This window comes from Abramis brama (genome assembly GCF_963993115.1).
Source record: "Abramis brama genome assembly, chromosome: 23".
NCBI classification, from domain to species: Eukaryota; Metazoa; Chordata; class Actinopteri; order Cypriniformes; family Leuciscidae; genus Abramis; species Abramis brama.
The window spans coordinates 15,810,689-15,836,636 of NC_139985.1; the positions used below are offsets into that span (position 1 = coordinate 15,810,689).

The window sequence follows — 25,948 nt, forward strand, 5'->3', positions numbered from 1 at the left end:
CACATAGCCCTCTAGAGCCCTGACAGGGCACAATAAATGCAGTTTCTTCTGGTCCACTGACACATGAGGTGGAGGATGGAAGGTCTGCAGGACTATAGACCAAGCAACGTTAGTTGGCACCTTAGGCACATAGCCTAGTCTAGGGTGGAGAATGGCTTTCACCCTACCTGGAGCAAACTCCAGACAGGAAGGAGAGATAGAAAGGGCCTGCAAGTCCCCCAGTCACTTAAGGGGTGTAATTGCAATAGGAAAGCCATCTTAAAGGTCAAGAATTTTGCCGCCACTGAGTTAATGGGTTCGAAGGGTGCCCGGAATAACCCTTCCAGAACAACAGACAGGTCCTAAGCTGGGACCCTGAAATGAGCTGCAGGCCTTATCTTACCTTAAAAAATACCCCGCTGTTAATACTATATAATATTATAATAATAATACTATATACATATTACTATATATATATATATATATATATGTTCAAGTGTATGGGGGCCTTACAATAATAAAACACTCAGACACCAACACTTGCTCGACATATAGTTGTCAGCAGTGGACAGCTACTAGCGGATGCTTTAACAGCAAGCTGACGGAGAGTTTCGACTAACCATCTTCAATGTATGCTGTACAATTTCAGTTCTCTCAGAAGACATCTCACTGATTCTCTGTGAAACCTGTGGAAATATTACTCTGAGCTTAATAGGTTGGAGGAAGGTTGAAATCTTGTGAAAGGCAGTGACTGCAATTTTCTGTGTGTCCCATAAGGGACAGGGCTTGTCATGTATAACACAGACCTACTCAAGAAGAAAATGATGGATTTCACAGTTTGGCCTGTCTCATGCCAGTGCATTTCGACTTTAGTTTGTTTTGAGGGAACGCAGGGAGGGAATAAACCGGAGAGGAAATGTATTATCATGATCATAGTCTCTGACAGTCCTGAACTTGTTAATCATTTGACATTGAAGATTTACCTCTAGGCAGATTATGATGTCACAGTTGGGAGACTTTTGAGGTTTCAGATGGATCATTGATGTGTTCTATCATTAAAACATTTACTCATCCTCATGTCGTTCCAAAGATTGCATGGTTTTCTTTAAAGAATCTATTTTGAAGAATGACATTGGACCCCACTGACATTCATTGTACATACAAAAAAGTATCTTCTTTTATGTTCGACAGAAAAAAGAAAATCATCCTGTTTCGGGAGTGAATAAACGATGTCAGAATTTTTGGCTAACTATTGAAGTTATGCTTATTCCATAACTATTCTCAGTTATGCTTATTCCAAATATTTATATTCGGATTAAATGGTAAGTGGACTGCATTTATATAGCGCTTTCACAGACCTATGGCCACCAAAGCGCTTTACATATAGCCTCACATTCACCCATTCACTCACTCATTCATACACAGACGGCGGCGCCATCCAGCTCGTCGGGAGCAGCTGGGGTTAGGTGTCTTGCTCATTAAGGTATATAAAGATGCTGTTTACATTTACTGTACTTTCAGAGTATTGTCAATAGCATTCATTATTGCAGTCATTGTAAACAGAACCTGGGATGTCGCAATGTAAAATAACCTTTCCATTTAAATAATCATACAATGGGTGGTTATAAATAAATATGAGATTTTCCAAAAGCAGAAGCCTCTTCTAGAAATTGATTGAAGTTTCCTCAGCAAAATAACAAAGAATTGGGTGGTGGTAAATGCATTCGGTTATCTATTCAAAGGCAGTTCTTGCTCTAGAAAGAAGCAGGGCTCTCTTCACAGCAAGACACCAGCATTCTTACTCAGAAAAAAACAGATGCATGAAAGAGAATTGCGAGCTCTTCCACATCCATCCCAAAGCACCTTTTATGACCCATCCACATTAAAACCCTGAATACACAGGGAAAAAAATCCCTTGATTCACATTTACATACTTTATTTTTTTCCACGATAATCTCACCATTCTGTCTCAGCGGCGGCTTCTTTCTTGAGGAAGGTCTGCTGTTGGGGCCCTGATTCCTATAAAGCATCAAATGCACACTTGAGGCTCTGAGCTGCTCTGTATCCTTTTAGATAGAAAAACAACAACAAAATGAGGGAACGCCTCATTGAAGAAGAGAAAACACAGCTTTTTGTTTGTAATTCCCTGCTTAGCATTCTGGGAAAACTGCTGGGAGATCGATGTAGCTGTCAATCTCAGGCCCTCTGTGACTTTGCTGATAGAAAAAAATGACTTGAAAGAAAAAAAGCAGAGTTAAAAAAAAGATTACTAATATGGTACTTGTTGAGGAGAGGAAGCAAACCTGAAGAAATATGGCAGTCAGGAAGATTTATTATGGGAGTCAGATGGGAGTGTTCTTGGCGTGGAACTGAAAATCTGTATCCTAATTGAATAAGTTAACAAAATAGGCAATGCTGATAAATGCAGTCTGCCACAGGGAATTATATAAATCAAAGATCCGGTTATGTCTGTATATACAGAATGCAAGCACTGCCCTGTAGGCAAAGATGCACATGTTGCAGTGAATATGTTTTCCTATTTAAAAGGTTTCACTATTCAAGGCATAGTTGACTACAAGAACCACAAAGTACCTCATTGTTGTCATGAGCAAACATCTGAATATTTAATGTAATCTGGATGATCTTTTTCTGTATCTTTTTCTGTTCACAAAATCAAACAGAACTTCTCTGTAACGTTTCATTGTTGAAGACAGGTTCAAGTTCCCAGTCCTAATTGTAAAAATAGGGGAGACTTTGTAAGACATAATTATCAACAGTTAGTTTTGGTTCTCAAATCTAATTTCAAGCAGTCAGTCTGCTCATTAGTGGTGGATTTTTCAGTGACTCAGTTACATTGTTATCCCAGTAGTTGGTGGCAAGTTACTGTCCTTAATTAAATCATTCAACTCATTTGTTCAAAAACACAGAGTCATTAAAAAGTTACTGAGTGAGGCATTAAATCATTAATGCAACCATTTCATTCAAATATCCATTTATTTATTTATGAACTAATCTACCAACTTTGTTAAGAGTGGGTCATTGAATTATTCTCTCAAGTGATTCATTCAAAAACACTGAGTCATTCAGGAAAGCCACTATGTGCTCCTTGGAAATGTGCAGCTTTTCTGCAAAAATAAACAAAGTAATTGGCCATACTGTCTAAAATGTAAGTTACTCAATTACTGGAGTTTAAGAATGATTCTCAAAGTGAGAAACTAAAAATGAATTGTTTACATATGTAACTGTCGTAGGCCAGTAAGAGCTGTGCATGTAAACCTTACTCCCCTGATCTCTAGAGGCTATCTAGCGACAAATGCTAGAGTCTGTGGTCTTTAGCCTCCTTGTTAAAGCGCCCACCTCCATGTAGAGACCACGGTTCGAATCCCGCTCAACAACAGGGTAATTAAGTAATAAAACATGCTAATGAGCTGAGAACAACATTACTGGTCGAGACATAAAGGTAGACACAGTGTATAGAAAACCATTTTAATATTGATTTGTTTCTGATAAGGCTGCATGTTTATCAGTCAGCGCTACTGTAATTGCATGTCTATTGATGCCAGTAAAGAGAAATGAAGCCCACCTTTTCTCTGACCTTTTGCACCTTTGAAAACAGATTACACAGAAAACTAAAACATTTTAATGCAACTTTCTAAATGATAATATCCCTCATAATTCATGTGGAGGTATGACAATTGTAAATTATAAGCTGCCAAGCATTATACATATGTTTTATCTCTTGAAAACAGCATCTCATCTACCCTATGACACTGACCCTACCAAACTAGGGCTTCATTTTTCTGAACTGAATTAGGTCTTTGTCCATTGACACAGTTCCAGTGTTAAGTTATCATGATTATAACCTTTAACAAGCTGAATGTCTTCTATTTTGTTGTATTTATGAAACCTACACAGGCATGATGAAGCCTATCTATTCTCAGAACAGCACAGAACAAACTGGATCATGGACTGAACAGAACCGAGTTAGAACTGCCAACAGGTAATTATCAATGGTAATATATGTTCCAATAGGTGACTGTGGCTTATTTTGTAGGGCTGGTCTTCATCACACTGATATCTTTGGGAAATTCACTAAATATGAGTTGCGTCTGCCAAAGAGGCAATTATTTGCGCTGTTTGCTGTGTTTAAGTGCCTGATTCACAAGAGAATTTTACAAGTCAGAAAACAGAACAAAAGCATCCACAAAATCTGTGTATGGCGCAATTTCCGAACTTCCAAGTTGCTTGTGTGTGCTATATTAGGTTGTGGAGGATACAGTGGACTACCATAATTCAATGTACTTTACTGTGACTGTACAGCACCACTGAAAGTGTGGTCAACTACTCTGCACAGCTGCTCTTCTCTATTATTTTATTATTATGTATTGAAGTACTATTGCAATGATCACTAAAATGTACATAAAGTCAGTTACAATCTGATTTTTGCTGGCAGTAGTAGCACAACATTAATTCCACTGGGTAAATAGAGTTTTCTGAATAATTTGCACTGAAAATTAATTACTTAAATACTTATAGCTTAAGACTATTCAAGCGCCAACAAGTGTGCAAATGTGTGCAAAAGTGTTGCAACTGTTTAGTGAATTTTCCCTTTGTTTTTTGGAACAAATTATTATTTTAAGCAAAAAATGCAGGATGTCCATTACATGAAGAGAATATGTATTTCCACAGACAGCCTTAAATCAGGGATTAATTGTACTTGTTCAAGTAACCAAAACCATGAATACAGTCTCAATTCAAACCCACTAAACAGGTTTAAGGGCATGTTAGATCTTCATATGATGTCTTTTAATATGTATCTATATGTATATATACATAAATATATACAGTTACTTTCAATACAAAGCTCCCACAAAATACATTGAGCATGCCGACAAATAAAAAGATATCTGGCCCAAGTAGGTGTAGATAGTGAGGTGACCATTGACCCGGAGGAATTCCAAAACGAACAGCGTGTGGACAACAGCGTTGAACAGTAAACTCAGAAGTGGAGGGAAATAGCAGGGCTTCACAAGCTCCCAGTCTGTTACCAAAGCCAGCATGGACGGCAGAACGACAAACTGATGGAGGGATGGGAAAAAATCTCCTATTGATTTCCACCTCATTTTCACACAGCAATGCTTATCCATCATGATCCTTCATACAGTCGTTTCGCAGCTTACATCAGGATTGTCCAGTTTACCTAGGGAGGTAAAGTCTTCAAATATAATTTGAAATCCAGTAAACGGCTCCCCTAAGCTGTATGAGTTCAGAACTAGAGGAAGGTGGTCAGGAGAAACGCAGAAAATTGAAAGAATTGGACACAGCCGTCGTAGTCTGCAGCGTTGGGCTTATTGACCAAAAACACAGACCGGCCTGCTTTATTTCTATTTTTTCATATTCCTTGGCACCGAATGAGCAAATCTTGTCTTTATCCCCAAGAATGCCATTCTTTATTGTTCAGTCAGAGGTAATCCAGCCAAACACCCCTTTGAATTAATGGTTTCGTCCATTCTGACTGCATCCACATTCACTGCTTGTGAAGGAGCTCTTTGTTAGGTTCGGGGATGAATCTGAAAACAGACAAAAAGGAAGAGAAAACACACATGCACGCTTAGAACAAAGGTGAAGAATGATTCCCAGAAGGAATTACTGACTTTTAGATTTTCAAATCAGCAAAGAAAGCTCCTTTGAGCTAGAGCTATTGTCCATGTATGGATGGTTTTAAATTGTCTATTAAACCTTATACTGGTAATGGATACCGATTAGTACCGATTGGCACTGTGTGCATGAATGTATTTGCATTCAGTTGGTCGCCCATCTGCCATCTCACATTTCTGTATGTTCCATGTTTACACTGCGCAGTGAAAAGAGCTCAGTAGCATTGCCAAGAGGGAAATAAGATTCTTTTCTTCCTCCCTGTTTCTCTATCCCTCTCTCTGTGACTTCAGGGACCCCTATTTAGTCTGTCAGGTAAGTGTGTCTTGCTCTCAATGCAACATTGTGCTTCACTCAGACCGTTATTAACGATCCGTCCTCTCCCTCCTCAGATTGGAGGAAATGCACGATAACAGCCACAGTCACTAACGATTAGCCAACCTTATGTCAGCGCAAATCGTCTTTTGATGTGCTTCCCAGAAAGCTTGTCACTAAACCAACATGAATACAAAAAGAATTACAAACACGCCACATATATTGTGACACAGCACATCCATCCATCCATCCATCCATCCATCCATCCATCCATCCATCCATCCATCCATCCATCCATCCATCCATCCATCCATCCATCCATCCATCCATCCATCTATCTGCATTATCAGCATCTATTTACAGTATCTATCTACAGTATCAGTATCTATTTACAGTATATATCTACAGTATCAATATCTATCTACAGTATCAATATCTATCTATCTATCTATCTATCTATCTATCTATCTATCTATCTATCTATCTATCTATCTATCTATCTATCTATCTATCTATCTATCTATCTATCTATCTATCTATCTATCTATCTATCTATTTACAGTATCTATCTACAGTATCAGTATCTATTTACAGTATATATCTACAGTATCAATATCTATCTACAGTATATCTATCTATCTATCTATCTATCTATCTATCTATCTATCTATCTATCTATCTATCTATCTATCTATCTATCTATCTATCTATCTATCTATCTATCTATCTATCTATCTATTTACAGTATCTATCTACAGTATCAGTATCTATTTACAGTATATATCTACAGTATCAATATCTATCTACTATCTATCTATCTATCTATCTATCTATCTATCTATCTATCTATCTATCTATCTATCTATCTATCTATCTATCTATCTATCTATCTATCTATCTATCTATCTATCTATCTATCTATCTATCTATCTATCTATCTATCTAGTTTATTAGACAATATTTCCAAAGCATCCATCCATCAAGCAATCCATGTGACTCAGAGCTAGGTGGCGTTTTTATCATAAAGTTGTGATGTCAGTAGTGCAATGAAGCTAATTAAATGCTCAAGCCTGTGGCTTCGCCCTCAGCACATAAAGCATATGCTGACATTTTTCCATCTTAGTGCGAAGGAAGGCAACCAGGTGTGAGCCACAGATTGAGGGAGAGACATAGACAGAGACAGAGAGAGTGACTGAGGACAGAAATTAGAAGAACCCCTTGGGGCCCCCCATAACCCAACAGACAGACATGCCGCAGAGTTACGCTCCACATGCTCCCATCATCCTGGGCAAGGCAAGGCAAGGCAGAGGAGGAGGAGGAGCTGTCCATCATAACAGATCCCCTCTGGAAAGGAACCAGTTCATGCCAATCAAAAGAGGTTAGCCAGCCTATGACATCACACCAATCACAGCACCCTGGCTAACATCACTTCTGTGGCATTCCACCAATACTAACATGAGACAGAAGGAAAACAGCTGCTTCTTTGACAAAGGATGCAACGATCTCTTTCTTTAAAATAATCCGATTTGCTGGACTTAACGCTTATTTTATATACATGTAAACGCTGACAGCTCTGTGCCAGAAGTATTTTGTGCCAAGCGTTTAGTTTGTTCTAAGCCGAATATTCCTTGTCTTTCCTCTTTAAAATTAAAGCTTTTGCGTGCTGTGCAACTTCCAACCCCCACATACTATGCAGGAAACAGTAGTGACCCTGATGCAATTTGTCTTCTGCTGTCTGCTAGAATGTATAGCTCTGTCTCTCCCAATGCGGTTTGTTATAGCGGACTCTATGTAAATGCTGCCATATTTCCTCCATTTCTGCTCAGGTGTCCTCTACTGTCTGCTACAACTTCCATTGATTGGCTGGATTCAGGGTTAAAAGCACATCCCAAAGACAATTGTTGTACACATTTTGCATTTTAATTCTAAAATGATATTTCAATTTAGTTGAGCATACCCCATATACCAAAAATTGTAATCTGGTTTAGATTATGCAGCTGTTGAATGTGACTTTTAAATGAGGATAGCATACAGCAAGACTCCAGACAGCATGAATGTGTTAGAATTAATTTAATGTGACATTGACAGCTGAAAGAGATACAGATACAGTCAAGGCTCTGGGTTCAACAGGACTCTTGGGACAAACTGACTCGATCATCATATGATTTAATGTTAAACCATCACTTGGCAGATTACTTTTGCTCTGAAAAGCCACACAGATGGGATTCTTTGAACAGTACAGGTATCTTGTAAAAAGCCTTCTGTTAAGAACGTGTCTCAGATACATACTTGCCGCCCAAATCTGTCTCCGAGAGGAAACAGCAAGCCATTACATTTTCTCAGAGTGTTCTGAGAAATGAACATGCTGTTTTCTTGTAAACATTTATTTGTACGTGAAGCATGCAGACTAGAGAATGTCGATAACAGAATTTATGATTGAGCACCAAAAGCTAATCCTTTAAAAAAATAAAAAAAAAATTGGAAAAATGTTTACTAATTGGTTCGATTTGAATCCTCACATAACCTGTATTCCAACGTGGTCTCAATAAAGTGTGGTTCTAGGATGTACATTTTTTGTGCACATAATGAACATAGTGACAGCATCTAAAAAAACATGCATTTTAAAAAGGAACATCTTTAGAGACATAAAAACAATTTCTGAATCCTTTAAGCTTAATATATTGAAGTCATGAAATTATTTTGATTGATTATTGATTGTTGTTGATATTGATTGCTGATTGATATGTTCAATGCCATCACATTTATATAATGCATTTAGAACCTGCTGTGTGATTTTTGTTGCCATATTCAACTCGTTTCATATTTCATCACTTTATACAAGCCCACTTTATGCATTCTATAATTGTAAAATTAAACTCCAGAGATATATTTATAATATAAATATAATATAAAGAAATTCGATTTTAATGTTTCTAAATCTGTGCATAAGTACTTTTTAGATGCTGTCAATATGTTCATATTGTACACTTCAGTGTCTATTAAAAAAAAATGCATTTATGGATTCCTATGAATACTAATGAAACCTTGATGCTCATGACAAAATTGTGCTGGCTTCTGATGTTTGAGACCAGCTGGTTTTAGGGGCCAGTGCTGAGGCGATTCATCCAGCCTGGAGTGAATGGCTCCCAGCTGTACAGTAGCTAGAGATTGAGCCCATCTCTCCTCTCAAATGAGGCAGATGAAGGTAAACAGAAACTGGGGGATAAACCTCATCTTCTTGTTTACGTATTGATTTTGTTTGTTTATAAAGGAACTTTGAAATAGTGAAATAGCCATTAGGAACAGGTAGGGTGAGGGTGTCTCTCAGTCTCTCTCACTGTGTGCCTTCCTCAAAAGAGGCCTGCCTTGTCTGGAGCTACAGGCAAGGAGGGATCCCTCTCTGCAAGACATAAAGAAAAAAAGAGAAAAAATGGTGTCAGGCACACGCTCTGGCTTTTTCTTACTCACATGCCAATTTGAAAAAGGAGAGAATGGACGCCATACCAGCGTTTGTGAGTAAACAAGCTTGTGTGTGTAAGCGTGAACCGCAAAGTAAAAATTTTCAGAGTAAACCAAATACTGCAAGTGATGGTTTTAGCATTTAGCCTTGCTTTTTGTTTGCTCTGACCATGGACAAACGTGGCCAGATTGCTTTAAAAAAAATCGGGAGGGAGTGTATAGGGTCGAGATGGGGGATGAAGGGTGACCGAGCCAGCAAGATGGTCAAAGGTGTTTACAGAAAGCCAGATACCAACTCTCCAGTGGGGCAGATCAGACACTCCAGGCTAGAAGGTTACACATTACTCAAATAGTCAGGAAGTGCACACCTACACACACACACACACACGCACAAACACACCCTGGCCTGAACACCTCAAAGATAATGGGATAATGTCGGGAAACCCACAAACAAACATGGTAATCAAATCCTCGCCATGCCCAGGAGCTTACAAAACGAGAGACAATGGAAGCAAACGACGAGGCTAAATACTGATTTCAGCATTATGCACTCATTACAGGCTACATGGTCACGCTTGAGCCCTTTTCGCTGTGCGTGTGTTTGCACGCTCATTAATTTGAGTCTGTCCCTGCATGGGTGTGGATGACTGCGTGTTTGCATGCACGCAATTATGCTGCATTAGTACAGTGGCACAGTGTGTTTTGGAGTGTGTGACTGCACACGACATAGAGCGTTTGCTTGTGCATCTGTTTCTTCATCGGTTTGTATTCGGTAATTACTGCACCGACTACCGCGTTCACATTTTTCATTATGTTAGTGCATGCGCGTGCTTATAAATTACGCTGACGGGAGAATAGACACTGGAGGAGGCATATATTTGTGGCTTTTTAATCATCCGCAGCATATAAATATGCTCACAAACACAAACACTGACTCAGCAATAATTATGTTTGGGAGTGTAATGATGTTGATGAGCAGTGATTAAAATGTGCAAGCCTAATCATAAGGCTCAAGATGTTGAAAAAAAAATGGAAACACCAACCTTGATGAGGAGAAGGACGCCGCTGAGCTTCTGTTGAGCCAGTTTTGGTGGCCCTCAGAGCTAAAAAGTTGAATATGGCTGGGTGTTCTGGGAAAGAAAATATGAAGGAAAAAAAAGAAGTTTAATATCAGGAGCAGTTTTTTTCCCAATCACCTGTTCTCGAATTTACACCTTTCAAAAGATGGATAAATACGGTTTCTTTTCATTAATTTCGATAAGAAATAAAGAAATAATTCACCTTAAAATGTTAATTCTGCTTTCATTCACTCACCTTCATGTTGTCCCAAAACCATGTTGTTGTTTTTTACATGGAACACAAAAATACAATCTTTGAAGAATTGTTACACAAACTATTGCCATACAATGACAGTTCATAGAGATCAGGAACTGTCAAGCACCAAATAAGAACAAAAGTAGTAGTCCATATGATTTGTTTGCTATATTTCTGTCACGGGTTGTTGCAGGCAAACAGACGAAGATGAAGATTAACGTTCCAATACTAAGATTAATGAGAATAATGCAGATATCAGCCAGACAGGCAGGCAGGGCAACACACACTAAATGCAACGTTGACCGGACAAACACTGATTGAATAAGAGGAATGTAAACACACATGGTGATTAACTAAAAGACAAACAGATGTGATGATAGAGTTAGTGTCCATAGTAACAGATAAGTGGTCGTGAAAATCAAACAAAGGAACACGTGTCTAGAGAATACAAACTAAAAGTCCATGAAAACTAAACAAAATGAATATAACTGTGACAATTTCTATATAATAATGCATTTTTTGTGAGGCACAGATCAAACATTTAGTCAGTTTAACTTAAAATATTACCAAATTTCTCATACAACCCACATCCAAATTCCAGTGCTTTGGACACTGGTTCTTGTCTGTGTGGTAACCAAACGTGATGAGCTGTATTTGATTTTAAACAAAAATGGATGCAAACAGGGGCTAGACATGAGTTTTGGGATTCAGTGAATACTGAGTTTTGAATAATCAGTAAATAATGAAGGTCTGATTATCTGTTCCTCACAAACCTATCATATAAGATTCAATGTTCTAAATATAGCACTTGTATCATATGGACCACAATTATAGTTGTTGTAAGGCCATTGTTGTAAGGCAAGAGTTGTATAACGAAATTATTACTTATATAAAGCATATGGGTTCAGGACAACCAGAATGTGTACGAATTTTCATTTTTGTGTGAACTGTCCCTTTAAGTTTGACATACATAGGTGGGCACATTATTTTATTTAATCTATTTAATGATATTTTTACACTAATGATGGCTTTCTCTGGTTATTTAGGTTTGTATGCATGATCTTACCTTGGAAATCTCGAAAATCATCAGGCCACCATCGGATTCCCATAAGCAGGGCTTGGGATAGTTTTAACACGTGGAGAAGCCAAGGAGGGACCAAACCCCCTGTAATACTATCTACTTGTGTTCACTGTCACGTGACTCTCACAGATTCACTGTCTGTCACCTCTCTACTGAATCAGCATATGGGAATACTGATCTGCTCATAAAGTTTTAATATTGTGTCATGCATACTTCCTGTCAGAGTTACAATGTTTAGGTTATTTTTGTCTGACCTGTGTCCTAATGTCTTAAACTTGTTATTTAGTTTCTTATTTCTTAAGTTGAACTCTGCACAGCATCCTTTATAACGCTGAATTAGGACTAAATGAAGAAGATGTGTCTTCTGAACATGAGCTACCGCCACATCATATCATGAAGAATAAACAGGTTAGTGAGGTCCAAAGTTAAATGTGTCCCTCGGTCTAACAAAACAATCTTTCTTGTATCTGAATAATTTAAGAAGTAAACCTTCTGTTTTCAGAACATACAGAATATTGCATTCATATTTGATGTAACTTTTTACTTTTCTTTTTATATTTATCAGATAAAACTGTATGTATGTGTGTGTGTATGAAATGATGTTCAGCATTCTCCGAGCCCTCACCCTCGTGGTCTTGATCTTGTTCCCAGAGGAACACATCCAACCGGAGTTGTCTGGTAGCGTCTTACACTCCTCTCCTTCCAGACACGGCTCCATTTCACACCACCACTTCCCAATCACGATGGAGGCTGCAGAGACAAACAGAGCGAGAGAGAGAGAGAGAGAGAGAGGGGGAGAGAGAGAGAGAGAGAGAGAGAGAGAGAGAGAGAGAGAGAGAGATAGAGAGAGAGAGAGAGAGAGAGAGAGAGAGAGAGAGAGAGAGAGAAATATGTTTCAGACATGTGGAAAAATTAAGAGTACTATATCTGATTTTATAAAATTCATCTTTAGCAATGTGACAATTCTTGGCTTTTCACACTTTAAACCAAGCTATTCTAAACATTGTAATCATGGGTTATCTTGTCTCACACTAGCTTTTCCATCCACCCTATTTTTATGTGAATTCTGGGATATTGAATTAGAAATGGATTTTTTTTTTATTGTAAACAGGAGATAAAGATACCAAACGTTTCGCTATTTGCCTTCATCAGTCTGTCAGTTTCACTTATTCTCAATGACTATATAGAAAGAACGTTGCAAGTCTTCAGGTGATTGTGATCATAATTAAACGATCAAATAATTAGTCATTAGACTCCAGTTTAAGTCCATCTGAAACAGTAGATAATGATTAAAAACAATGTTGGGAATAATTACACATTGTTTGTAAAAAAACAAACAAAAAAACAAGTTTAACATTTGAACCCACGCTTAAAGTCAAATAAACAGTTCATAGACTCCAATTTAATTCCATATGGGACAACAAATAAATGGGAACAATAACACATCAGGCAAGAAATGCCGTTCATAAACATTGGGCCAATATAAAAGAAACTGGAGATAATTTGAGACATGTAAATTTGAGAAACATGATATTAAACATTTAAACCTAAAGGGGACATGGTTTGTAAATTAAACATCCAAAATGCCTCTCTTTTTTATATTAGAACTATTGAATTAATATTGAAATATTGGATATTGAATTAAAAAAACACTGGGTGGAAACACCAAGAGTGCATAAATTCCAAAAATCTGCATAAAAAAACCCATGTGCCAAATTGAGGCAGATCTTTTTTCTTCTTTTTTGATCTAAGAAGACATGCGCATAAACTATGATGGTAACAGATTTACACAGATTTACACAGGTTACAGATTTCCCCTTGATGTGCAGCAAAAACAACTCATGTGACTTTGCCTCAACAGAGGATATGATTGGATAACTGGACTAACCAGCAGAATTCAAATCTCAAAATTGCAACCTTGGTCATTATAAAATTCCTGAGCCAAAGTCTGTCATCAAATTGACAGAACTGTCTCACACGATTGAGATCCCAAATGCCAGGCATCTGCCTCAAAACGCAAGATAACATGACAGCATTTATTGTGTTTTGCCTGCATGCAAAAAAAGAGCCAAAGTGGCTTCCAATATTGCAGGAACTTCCGTTTTTTATTACAGTTATTTTGCACTTATTTCACAGGAAGTGAAAATTTTGTTCCCTTGAACACAAAGGATGGAAAAGGTGCTTTATTCGCAAATGCGATATAACATTTTTTGTGTGTAAGTTAAATTTGCCGCTTTGGATGGAAACTGAGCTACTATCCATAATTTATCATGGGTTACAAATTAAGGTTACACTTTATTTTAAGGTGATGGAGTTACATTGTACTGAGTACGAGTACTGAGTAATATTAATTCACTACATGTACTTACTATAGAGTTACGGTTAGGGTTTGATTTAGGGTTAGTTACTTGTAATTATGCATAATTTACTGTTATTACTATAGTAAGTATGTAGTAACGTGTCACTTCGTCAACTTAAAATAAAGTGTTAGTAATCCTGGACATTCAGGTTTCAAGTTTTTACACTGTAAACCCTGGGTTACCATTCTTATCTGCATATTTATGAGGTCAATAACATTGATTGAACTTGTGACAGGTACGTGCCCGGTTTTAATTTGATATTCCGTCTGTGAAAATGTCACCATGTAAATCCGTTCTGCATGTTTTGGGTTACCTGAAAGAGCACATGGAAGTTTCTGTGACTGAACAAAGCCCATGTTTAATAAAGCAAGAAATATTTAGTTTATAATTTGGTTGTGTGTTGCTAAACAATCATGAATATTCTATTCTATTCAATCTAAACAATGTTTTAATATTCTAGTACACATTGCACAACTTTGGCAAGGTAATTCAATGTTAGCACTGCAAAATCAAGAGTAGGGTATCATAATCCAGGGTTAAAAAAAGCATTGGCATATGATTGGTAACCCAGGTTTAAAGATGAACTGAACTGAAATAATCAACGTTGATAATGTGTTGTTTATGACAATTAAAAGTAAATTACACAAAAAATTTGAATTAAAAATATCAATATAGCTCTTTTTTTAAGCAACACAAAAATTGCGTTTGTTAGTATAAGAACGCTGGCAATTCCGATGACGTCACCGGCATGGTAGAACCTGCGAAGGTATACAGGCAGCTGCAGCTGCAGGTCCTATACACAGACGAAAATGAGTATGTTTAATGGCATGGGTATCTGACTACCACCACACGCCCGGCCCGAACTATAATTATGAACCCAAGCCCGATTTAAACCTAAACCATTTTTTAATACGTGGGCCGTTATAACCAGGGGCGGCGCCAAAGAATTTTTTAACGCAGGTGCTGAGGGGGTGCTAGATATATTATATATAAATAGTATTAATAAATGAGCAAACATAGGCCACTTAATATTTAATAATCAATTATTTTAATTATCACAATTAAAGTATTAATTTTATTCAATTGAACAAGCAACATTCAGCATTCAATCAAATATTCTTATAGATTTATTATTATTATTAATAATGATAATTAATAATTATCCTAATTATTTAAACATAATATCTCGTTATTTCGTAATATGTAGCCTACATAATATGTGTGCGTGCAACAAGCAAGATGTGCATTTGTAAATCCGGTGACGCGCATGCATTGATTTTTATTAATAAACAGTGTCAGCTGCAAAGATGAAGTTGACGATCGCCATCTCCGTAGTGAACGCGCCTATAGAGAGAAATGCACATCATTACATAATCAGAGAGTAGCCTATTTCTTTTCGTTTTGAATTGTTTCGTTTAAAGACATTTCAAGCTTTCTATATTTCTCATGTCTGTAAGGCATACTGTGTACACTGAGTTTCGGTTAAGTTGGACGCGCGCGGGCGCCTCCATGATGATTATAATGTCTGCTATATTTGCTTCTAAATACAGGCAATTGGTTGATGAAAAAAAGATTAAAATTAAGATACAATTTATACAAAACGAAATTCACTTTAAAGAAAGGCTTTCTACAAAGCAAATCTTAATTAAGTGGTCAAAATCATGTCTGACCCGCTCCATATCTCTCGATATATTGCGCACCCTATCTTAGCCTACTCATGCTGTTAACTTTTGTATATTCAACATAGATAAAAAAAAAAAAATAATAATATTTTAACAAATATGAAACTAAATGAGCTTATTTAATGGCTACAACAGAGGCTTACAGACTCTCTATTTGTACAAATTGCTGCACATTCATTTACTTCTGAATTGTGCACGTTGAAAGGCATTTGTTTGTGCATAAAACATATCTGCAACATTTATCAAGTTAACGGATAATTGTGCGTGCATTTATTAATTAGTATCTTAATGAATAATGCAACAAGGATGAAGCATGTAAACTGCGTTGTTTGTTTATTCAGAATAGAATGGATCGCAAATGGATCCGAATGAAGAAACGTAAAAAAAAAAAAAAAACTGAACTCCCTCGGTATCAACAATGTGCCCTGAGACGATGGACATCAGCTAGCTTCAGGTAGGACATTGGAATCTGTTTACAGACCTGCTGTGGTTTAATTAGCAGCTAGTAAACGCATTATTATCGAGACGAGTCATGATTTATACAGTTTATATGGTCGGAGTGGTGGCTAGCTTGTGGAGTTTGACAAAAGTGCTTCCAACGTGTTTACGTTAGCTGTTAGCTCTTTCCCTAGGTTGGATCGTTTGGTATCTAGCTTGATTTTGTTACTCAATTTCAATTAATGAGTGTCTCAGTTTTGTTGAACGCTATAAAGCCTAACGTTACACGTTATATGTGCGTGTAAGTGAATATGTACATGTTTTGTGTATGTGACAACGTTACATCCAGTCCTTTGCTTAGCTTGCAATAACTTGCTATCATGATAACAGTTAACATACTTCTCTGTCCTCTGCCTTGAGGTGAGCGTTTCAGCGCCCTGTCTCTGCGGTAACATATAGATAGCATCGGTGGTGTTAATACTTGCCATTGGTCTATCGGTCTGCCCTGTACTACAGCCTGAAAAGTTTAACATTGACGGGATGGCCTCAGGTTTAGCCTAACCCTCGCCAGTGAACCTGTTGTATTGAAAGTACAACTCTCTAAATAGTCTGTCGCTAAAAAATGCTTACTACGGACTCGAAATCCAGGGGCTGCATGCAATGGCTGCTCTGCTAGTGTTGGTTAGCAACGGAGTAGCTTACCATTCCAGTGACGTAGCCGAATGTTGAAATCCAACATGGCGGCGCCCGTGTAACAACAACAACATTTTCAACATACCATTTTATACCTTTTAACAAATTCTGCCACTTTAAAAATTGTACCAATAAGAATAAGTAAAATACATCTGTTATATCACCTTTACTCAAAATTCCAGTTCAGTTCATCTTTAAGTGCAATGTGAAAAGCCTTGTATTTTACTTTGATATTACATTGAATTAAAAAAAGGTATTAAGTGTATTATGACATATATATTTACTGGATGTCATTTGCTGAATATTTTCTCTCAGGCTAAAAGCAAAACATGAAGAAAAAAATCCCCACTTCTAATTAGCATGGGTTTTGAGTATGAATTTGTTTGTGTACGTGTCAGAGAGCATTCACTGCTACACACTACATAAGGAGGAGAAAGAAATGTAGCGACGACAGAAATGGAGGCTGCCTCGAGTCACCATGTTTTCCCTTGACGAAATAAGCTCTAAAAATGTTTATCACAGTTTCAGTGTAGCTTCTATTTCAAACCAATACACTAACATTACAGTGGGACATCATTTCAATGACTGTATTTTTTTAAATGAAACAGTATAAAGGTAAGGAGCTTTTTTTTTTTTAAACCAAGAGTTTCAAAACATTCCTTTTTCTGCACTAGTCATACAAATATGTAGGTTAAAGGTTTCATTCCTCCAGACATTGACAATCTTCTAGCTGCTGGTGTACTCATTTGAATTGGAAAAAATAAATATTTAAATCCATTCATATGTCAAACAGTTCGGCTTACATTGCTCACATTGTCTATTTCATTTTCACACACAAAAAGATATTTTGAAGAATGTTCAACAGTTTTGGTAACCATTTACTTCCATTGTATAGACACACTTTCATTTCATTTTTGGGTGAACTATCCCTTTAAGTCTGTCCACCAACAAACCCTCTTTCAACTGTCAACTGTTCTTGTTCTTGCTGCAGTGAAGAGGATTTTCTGAGGTAAATTGTTTGGGATTTGAAGGTTAAAAGTCCAGATTTCATTATTCTGGACACTATCTTTGCTGTCTCTCACCAAGGTTAAAAGGTAAAAATTAATCAATATAAAGTCTTAGCACAATCCTCACTCATAGCTTCAGCAAAATCCAAGCACAGGCTGACTCTTTTCTCCTCACAAACACACTCTTAGCTCACTGCTTTACATCCTTCAGATTTTAACGGCAGATTTTAAGTCTTTGTGAAATCCTCATTCTACTTTTCTCACTTCTCTGAGAAGGCCCGAAACACACAGCTTACACTTTCTGTATAGATATGCAAGGGAGAAAGCCTGCGTTAAGTTCAAGTTCCAGTAACTGGATAAAACGTCTCAGGTTACGACTGTAACCCTAGTTCCCTGAGAAGGGAACGAGACGCTGCGTTGATGGCGCTTTGGGAACGCCCCTGCGTGATTGCATCTGAAGCACTTGTGTCAACTAGTCCAATGGCGAGAGTGAACGTCACAGGCGGGTGACATCACGACCAGCAAAGAATAAAAGCACATCCGGTCTGACCGGCGTCAGCTTATATTTAGCCGAAGCAAGTCGATCACAGGAATGCAGGGAGTATGGCAAAGTGACGCAGCGTCTCGTTCCCTTCTCAGGGAACTAGGGTTACAGTTGACACCTACAACGTTTTATCTAGTTACTGGAACTTGAACTTAATGCAGGCTTTCTCCCTTGCATATATACCGAACTGGAACTCCGCACTATGAAGTGAAAACCCATCACTTCAATACTTACAGTTTCCTCATGGAGGGAGCTCTGGAGTTAAGTATGGTCTCCACAACCTCAGTTGAGAGACCAGAGTCTATGAGTTGGGCCCCCTCAGAGGCCAAACCCACAGGTTCCATATCTCTGGGCTGGGGTGAAGGGTCACCCCTCCCACTTGAGACCGAAGGTAGAGCTGAGGGAGGGAGAGCCGTCCGAGGGAGAGCCATCGAGGAGGGACACCAGGTCCGAGAACCAGTCAGATCGGCCAGTACGGCGCTACTAGTAGTATACTTTCTACTACTTTCTACTTTCTACCTTCTCCAGAACTCCTGGGAGCAGAGTAATCGGAGAAAAACTTACAGACGTAGCCTCGGCCATGTCTACACCACAACGTCCAGCCCCAAGGGAGCTGGGTGTGTGAGGGAGAACCAAAGTGGACAGTGCGTAGTATCCTGAGACTCAAAAGATCCACTTCCGCTTGGCTGAAATACCTCCCATATATATTTCACCACCTCTGGGTGAAGTTTCCATTCCCCGGGGCTCAGCCCCTGCAGCTTCCCTAGGGTCCGCAAGAGAATCTGGTGCGCCAGTTTGCATAGTGGACGTGATCGCAGACCCCCCTGGTGATTTATGTAAGAGACCACCGATGTGTTTGGTTTGGGAGGAAGTGTCTCAACGCATTGAAGATTGCCATCATCTCCAGGCAATTTATGTGCCACAAAAGATGATGATTCCTCCAGAGACCCTAAGATCCGGCCTTCCATTACCGTCGAGAGCGCAACTCGATGGCAAAGAGCTCCTAACACTGGACCCTGGGAATAGGAACCAAGGTTTCCTCCATATAGCCAAGGCACGGAGACACCGCCGCGTGATCTTGATCATACGAAGTGGGTTTCTCCTCGGGGAGAACCCTTTGGTCCTGAGCCACCACTACAAAGGTCTCATGTACAGCAGGCCAAAGGGTATCACATTGGACACCTCTGCCATGAGGCCTAACAGTCTCTGAAACTGTTTCACAGTGCGTGACTGGCCTAGCTTTAACTTTTTCGTGGCTGTGAGGATAGCAGCAACACGAGCAGGTGACAGAACGGCTCGCATCATGACTGAATTCCAAACCACACCAAGGAAAGTGGTTCTCTGTAGTGGAGAAAGCACTCTCTTCTTGGCACTGAGTCTCAACCCCAATTTCTGCATGTGTGCGAGGACGACATCTCAATGCCGAACCACCAACTGCTCTGACTCCGCTAGAATCAACCAGTCGTCTATGTAGTTCAAAATGCGTATATGCCCTGCAGCCTGAGCGGGGCCAGAGCTGCATCTACGCATTTGGTGAACGTGCGGGGTGATAGAGCTAGACCGAATGGAAGCACCCGATATTGGTATTCTTTGCCCCCGAAAAAGAAAACCTCAGGAACTTCCTGTGCTGAGGGAGGATGGAGACATGGAAGTATGCATCTTTTAGATCTATCGTGACAAACCAGTCCTTGGATCTGATTTGAGTCACAATCTGTTTGAGTGTCAGCATTCTGAACTTGAGTTTCTTGACTGCACGATTCAACTGACAAATATCTAGTATAGGACGCAACCCCCCATGTAAAAACCGATACTCTGTCGGGTGAATACACCTGCTCTATAGTTTCCTTCGCTAATAGAGTTTCCACTTCTTGCTCCATTACCAGAGCCTGCTCCGGATGCACTAATGTGAGCAATACCCCGTTGTAGCATGTCGGATGAGAACCAAACTAGATTCTGTAGCCTTTCTCTATGATCTGCAGGACCCACTGAGATATATTTGGCAGATTCTTCCATTCTGTCAGATAGTCTACTAAGGGTACCAGCCTCTCGAGACTGGCCTCTGGTCTAATTGGAACAGCCACTTCGGGGACCTGAAGCATAATGGCAGGAAACAACTGAACTGACTGTTTTTGAACTCCCCTCAGAGAATGGCAGTTTAACGCAGCGCCATTTGTTAGTGGCTGGGGCTGCTCCACCCAGCAGCCCCCCATTTACGCCTTACCCACCAGCGTCATAGTAGTTCTAACCGGCCTGGAGGGTAATGCCAAGCCTTAAGGTGAGCCTTAGGCCGTGACAGGACTGATAGCTCGCAAGCGTCTGTTCTGCCTTTGGCATCTGCCCATACCCAAGCTCTTTTAGCCCCCTTTATTAAAATAAATATTGAGAACTGAAAAAAACGAGATGAAAGGGTTTGATCCGCGGTCTCAAATTTTATTAGTGGAGATCGGGGAAGACTGGAAGGCCCTGAAATGGTTATAAACTCCAAAAACTCCTTGTACACAGGGGATTGAGATGGCGAATCTTCAATTTCCCTTAACTCGATGCTCAGAACATCCATCTCCTCGGAGGTGGACAGCTGCAGCACCGTAATATACCATTTATTTCCTCAAAATTGAATGTCAAGTCAAGTCACTTTTATTTATATAGCACTTTTTACAATAAAAAAGCAAAGCAGCTTCACAGTGATAACATGAAAATAATACAACAAAGTTTGTTTCTAGAAGAAAATTGCATCATTGTCCACCTTAAGGCAGATCAATAATATTGTTGAATATTAAATGTCCCCAACTAAGCAAGCCAAAAGCCAAGGCAACAGTGGCAAGGAACCAAAACTCCATCAGGTGACAGAATGGAGAAAAAAACCTTGGGAGAACCCAGGCTCAGTCGGGGGCCAGTTTTCCTCTGGCCAACGAGCGAACAGTGTATGATTATGATCCAGGCAGCATTACAGGTCAGAAGTCAGATTGGATCAGAACATTTAGAATATTTATCCAGTTCCATCTGGTTGGAAGTCGGAGTCAAGACTGTAGCAAACTTATTTAACTACTCAAAATTAAATGCAGTAAAAGATCAACCAGAGAAGTCAAAACAGTCTGGATGAAAGGCTGAACTTATACATGAATATGTCATTTAATTCCTGAAAATGAAATGCAGCCAACTTATTTAATTCCTCTAAAATATCAACCAGACAAGTCAACATGTCTGCACTCGATTTTTATAGCAGTCTTTTTTTTTCTTTCTTCATAGATGAGGGTGGTAAGTTCTTATTCCCCCACATCGATGCTCAGCACCTCTACCTCCACAGAGATAGACTGAGGAGGTAGAGGTGTTTTATTTTCTCCTTAAAACTGCAGTGAACCAAGGGCAGTCTCAAAAATGTGATTTGAAATCGCTGGTGTTTCTGACTTCACAAACTACCTTGTAACCAATCACACCCCCCACACACACCCTCCCCACACACACACCTAACCATTTGACTAATATGCCACCAACTGTAGATATGAGCCTAATAGCCACCACAGATTTCCAAACCTGACTGCGTTATCTGTCCCATAATTCCTCACTCTCATGTGCGGTGCACACACTAGCCCAAGGTTGATTAAACACTAAACTCCCTCTGGTCTGAACAGGATGGAGAGTGATTACCACAGACTCTTCCTGTTCCTTTACCCGCCACTTTTCTGTACAGCTCAGTTTTACTGTGTATCATCTTAATCACAAAGCAATTAGCGGTCAGCAGGGGTGTATCCACGTTCTTTCAAGGTTTCAGATACATGGCAATTGTGTTGCATTACACAGGACATTATATTAGTTTTGTTATCATAGTCTATCTTCAAAATACATGGCATGTTTCATTCAAAAACAAATGGAAACACCCACTTGAATGGTCAAACTTGATTATACTGTGAAAAATAGATCTAAAACGCAGAATGACACTCTCTACAGAAAATGGTGTATGTATTTTAAAAGCAGATATTGCACAGGTGTTTTGCCACAGGGTGCTTGTTCTCAAATGTAATGTTCCTGAGCTCGGAAAGCGAGAGAAAACCAACAAGCCACTTTTTCATTACCAGGCTGTGAAGGATTTATATTCAGACACTCTGAATGTTGAAGCCATTTGAAAATGAATATAGTGAAGGCAAAAACCAAAAAAGAGAGAAAAAGAAATCAATTCCATGGAAGAGAGCAATGATGAAAACACTGAAGGCCAGATTAAAACTCTGGCCTAACAGGCAGTATGAAATGTGAGCCTTTCGTATTTACAACACTCAGTGTGAGCAGAATGTAGCTACATTTACATATATGACAGCATAAGGGCATGCTGTTTTGAAATGATCACATCAAAATTCAAATTATATAAATTTGACTATACAACAGTGAGTTCCCGTCCTTCGGATTAGATTGGCTGAGACTCTTTCTGCAGCTTACATCGTTACATCAAGTAAATTTACAACAAAATGAATTGAATCATTCATTCAACCAATTCATTCAAAGACATTAATACAGTACATTAATGAAGGAAACAAGTAAGAGACTATGACCTACTTTGCATTCTATCCATCCTAAAAAGTATTCAAGATCTTGAATACTTTGTAGATAGGATAGTATGCAAATTAAGATGCAGGGAGTGTCTTTATGAGAGAGTCATTGAATCATTAATTTATTAATTCCAAAACATGGATGTGTGACTGGGCCTGTCCCAATGCCAACGTTTGCGGTCTTGGCCATTTGAGAGCACATTATATTAAAGTGTTGCACATTTTATTGGTGCAGAAATGAGTATTTGTTTTTGTAAAACATTTGCAACTGAAATATATCACTTAATTAGAAGCACCACAATTAAATTGTGTCGTCTCTTACAATTTCAAGTTACTACTGAAAAAACATTAAGAATTTTATTTTAAAGTGCTAAGTATTAAAAATGTGTAAATAAAGCTCTGTAAAAAGTTTACTTGCATTTTTATAACACTATGTTGTAACTGTGTCCCATTGGGTGATCAAAAGTTCTACACACATTTGCAGTCTTTAATTGAACATGGGTCAAATACTGGAAATATGTCATGTACTATAAGTAGACAACAGTGGCGATTTCTTTAAGACTGCAAGGGAAGCTCGGCTTCCCCTATAATGTCAAAAAATGAATGGTCAAATATGTACTATTGTATTAACATTTTATTGACTCCGGGCTTCTGCGTGATGATTGGAGGGTCTGTCAAAAGACTGCATCTCCTTTTGACTGACAGCGATTTTGAACTATAAGAAACCGCTGAAGCTATTTGCGCTCAGTCCCATCGCGGATTTCTCAAGTACAGACGAAATACAAACTGCTGCAACCTATTTCTTGATATTTGCTTGGCGAAATTGCTAGCCAATTTTCATCATACATTTCACACAATTATACACCACATTCCTTGTTTCAGTTTTACAGAGTTTAATATATTTTTTTTAGGTCGTTCATTCATTCATTCATTCATTCATTCATTCATTCATTCATTCATTCATTCATTCATTCATATAGTAGGCTAGGCTAGCGTTGTAGGGGTGAAACTGCACACAGTGCTAATATTGTCGACCTGATTTTGGCGAAGCCATTTGAAAGTGTTCCTTATGAGGAAAAACTAAACAGAATTAAACAGCAGGGCAGATCAACACCTAAGATTGATTTAGTGCAAAAGCTTTTCAGCTCTCCTGGTATGACAAAGCTGGCTGACTGGAAGTGCTGTGACAAATAAAATGTACTGCTGGCCATGCCTCTTGATGAAACCATCTCACGGATGTGTTGTTTGGTCAAAGGTGGGGTTTGGAGATCTGAATAACTTTGACAGGGCATATAAAAGACATGAAAAGAGCAATGAACATGTGAATGCATGTGCAATATTAGGCCGAAAATGAGCTTCGCCTCTTTGACAGACCAGTAGCCGCCACTGGTAGACAAGTGGTAAAGTGCAAAGTGTGGGTTTTGGAACAGGTCCAATGATTGAGATTTTGAATTACATTGCCATATTTAAAAATAGTGAACAATATTTTTTTGCTGTATAACCTCAAAAAGAGTTTACACAAAACTTGAGTAACATGACTGAACACATAGCGATTTTCTCCAAATTCTGTAATACTCCAGAAGACACTTTCTGTATTTACTGCCAGTCTTTAAATGTGTGGATACAGCAGAGTCAAAGTGAGACAAATGGTCTGATGTCTGCCGCACCAGCGTTTGACCCATCTGACAGATGGCCCGCTCTCTCTCTCTCTTTCCATCGCAAACTTGGCGAGCAGAAAAGAGCTCACTAGAGAGGACACTAGGGTCAGTGCTTTTGCTCTCAGACTTTTATCTGTCTGGATTCAGGCCAGATCCCGTTCAGGTGACCTTCTCAGCCGGGAAGCCAGGCCTTTCTCACCGAGCTTTGATCCTTATATGGTCCCCTCCGGCATCTTGCCCTCTTCTGGATCCTCCCAGCCATCACAAAGTCACAATTTCAGCAACTTTTTTTGCCACCGTAGCCTCAGCAGGATAGTGTTTCCTCCCAGGAGAGGGCAAGAAAAAGTGGATTATTGGAGCAGAGCAGGACCCGTGGGGCCCAGGTCGCATTTTCCTGGTCATCTGTCTTCTTAGAGTCGCTGCCATGCAGTAAGTTTAGGTAGAAACCGACTCTTTAAGATAATTTTTTCCAGTTTGTGTTGTAATGGTTTGTGGTTGCATTTTGTGATGGTTCTTGATTATCCTAAGAGCTGTATGATTGGGAGCAGGTGTGGACCTTTCGGCGTGCTTGTAGATCTGTGACCCCGCAGTTTGGCAGCACTGTCAGGTATCAGCCAATGCTGCTCGTCGTCTGGCATTAAATAAATCAAGCTGTCAAAAGGGTCTGTGATTAACATCGCACTTTTTTGTCCATCACTGATGCAGAGGTGACACTTACACACACATGCAGATGCTTATTCAAAAGCAAAAGTGAGAGTGACTGTCAGTATCTGTCAGTCATCTGTGGAAGGAAGCACCTTGAGGAACCATAATGAGAAATAGCATTGCATGGTTACATGGTCTCACTGAACCCCCCCCCCAAAAAAAAAAAAAAAACACACCTGACGAGTACATTTTAAATGCAACATAAAAAGATATTTAAGTTATTTTCTCATATAATTAACTTTGCCTAAGACATCAGGAATATCTATATAAATAAATGAGCAATAATTAATAATATTTTTTCAATATTTTATATGAACTAATACACTTAAATGTATAACATATATAAATATATAATAATAAATAAATAATAAAGTGTTTGAATATTAATAAAGCTTATTTACAACACAATGGCGATTATATGGTTTCACTGAATATGTGAAATAATACAAAAAAACTGGCAAAGTGGATTTTAAATGCAACAAAATTTTTAAAAGCACAAAGCATAGATTATTCTTAGAAT

General features: G+C 38.8%; 1 protein-coding gene across 3 annotated transcripts in view; it reads right to left on the minus strand.

Annotated features, from left to right (window-relative positions):
* Positions 1 to 2,633: 2,633 nt before the first annotated feature.
* tafa1b (TAFA chemokine like family member 1b) overlaps positions 2,634 to 25,948 on the minus strand; it is a 161,251-nt gene continuing 137,936 nt past the window's right edge. The window contains exons 4-6 of one of the 3 annotated variants that reach the window (XR_014604286.1): positions 12,429 to 12,553; positions 10,452 to 10,538; positions 2,634 to 5,549 (exon numbers count right to left, since the gene is read on the minus strand). Coding sequence is in view for 1 of the 3 variants with exons in the window: in XM_084100908.1 (XP_083957034.1) it covers positions 5,532 to 5,549; positions 12,429 to 12,553 (143 nt within the window). In the remaining 2 variants the exon portion in view is untranslated. Of the gene's footprint in view, positions 5,550 to 8,013; positions 9,350 to 10,451; positions 10,539 to 12,428; positions 12,554 to 25,948 lie in introns of those variants that run through there. The other 2 variants (XR_014604287.1, XM_084100908.1) reach the window with 2 other exon arrangements.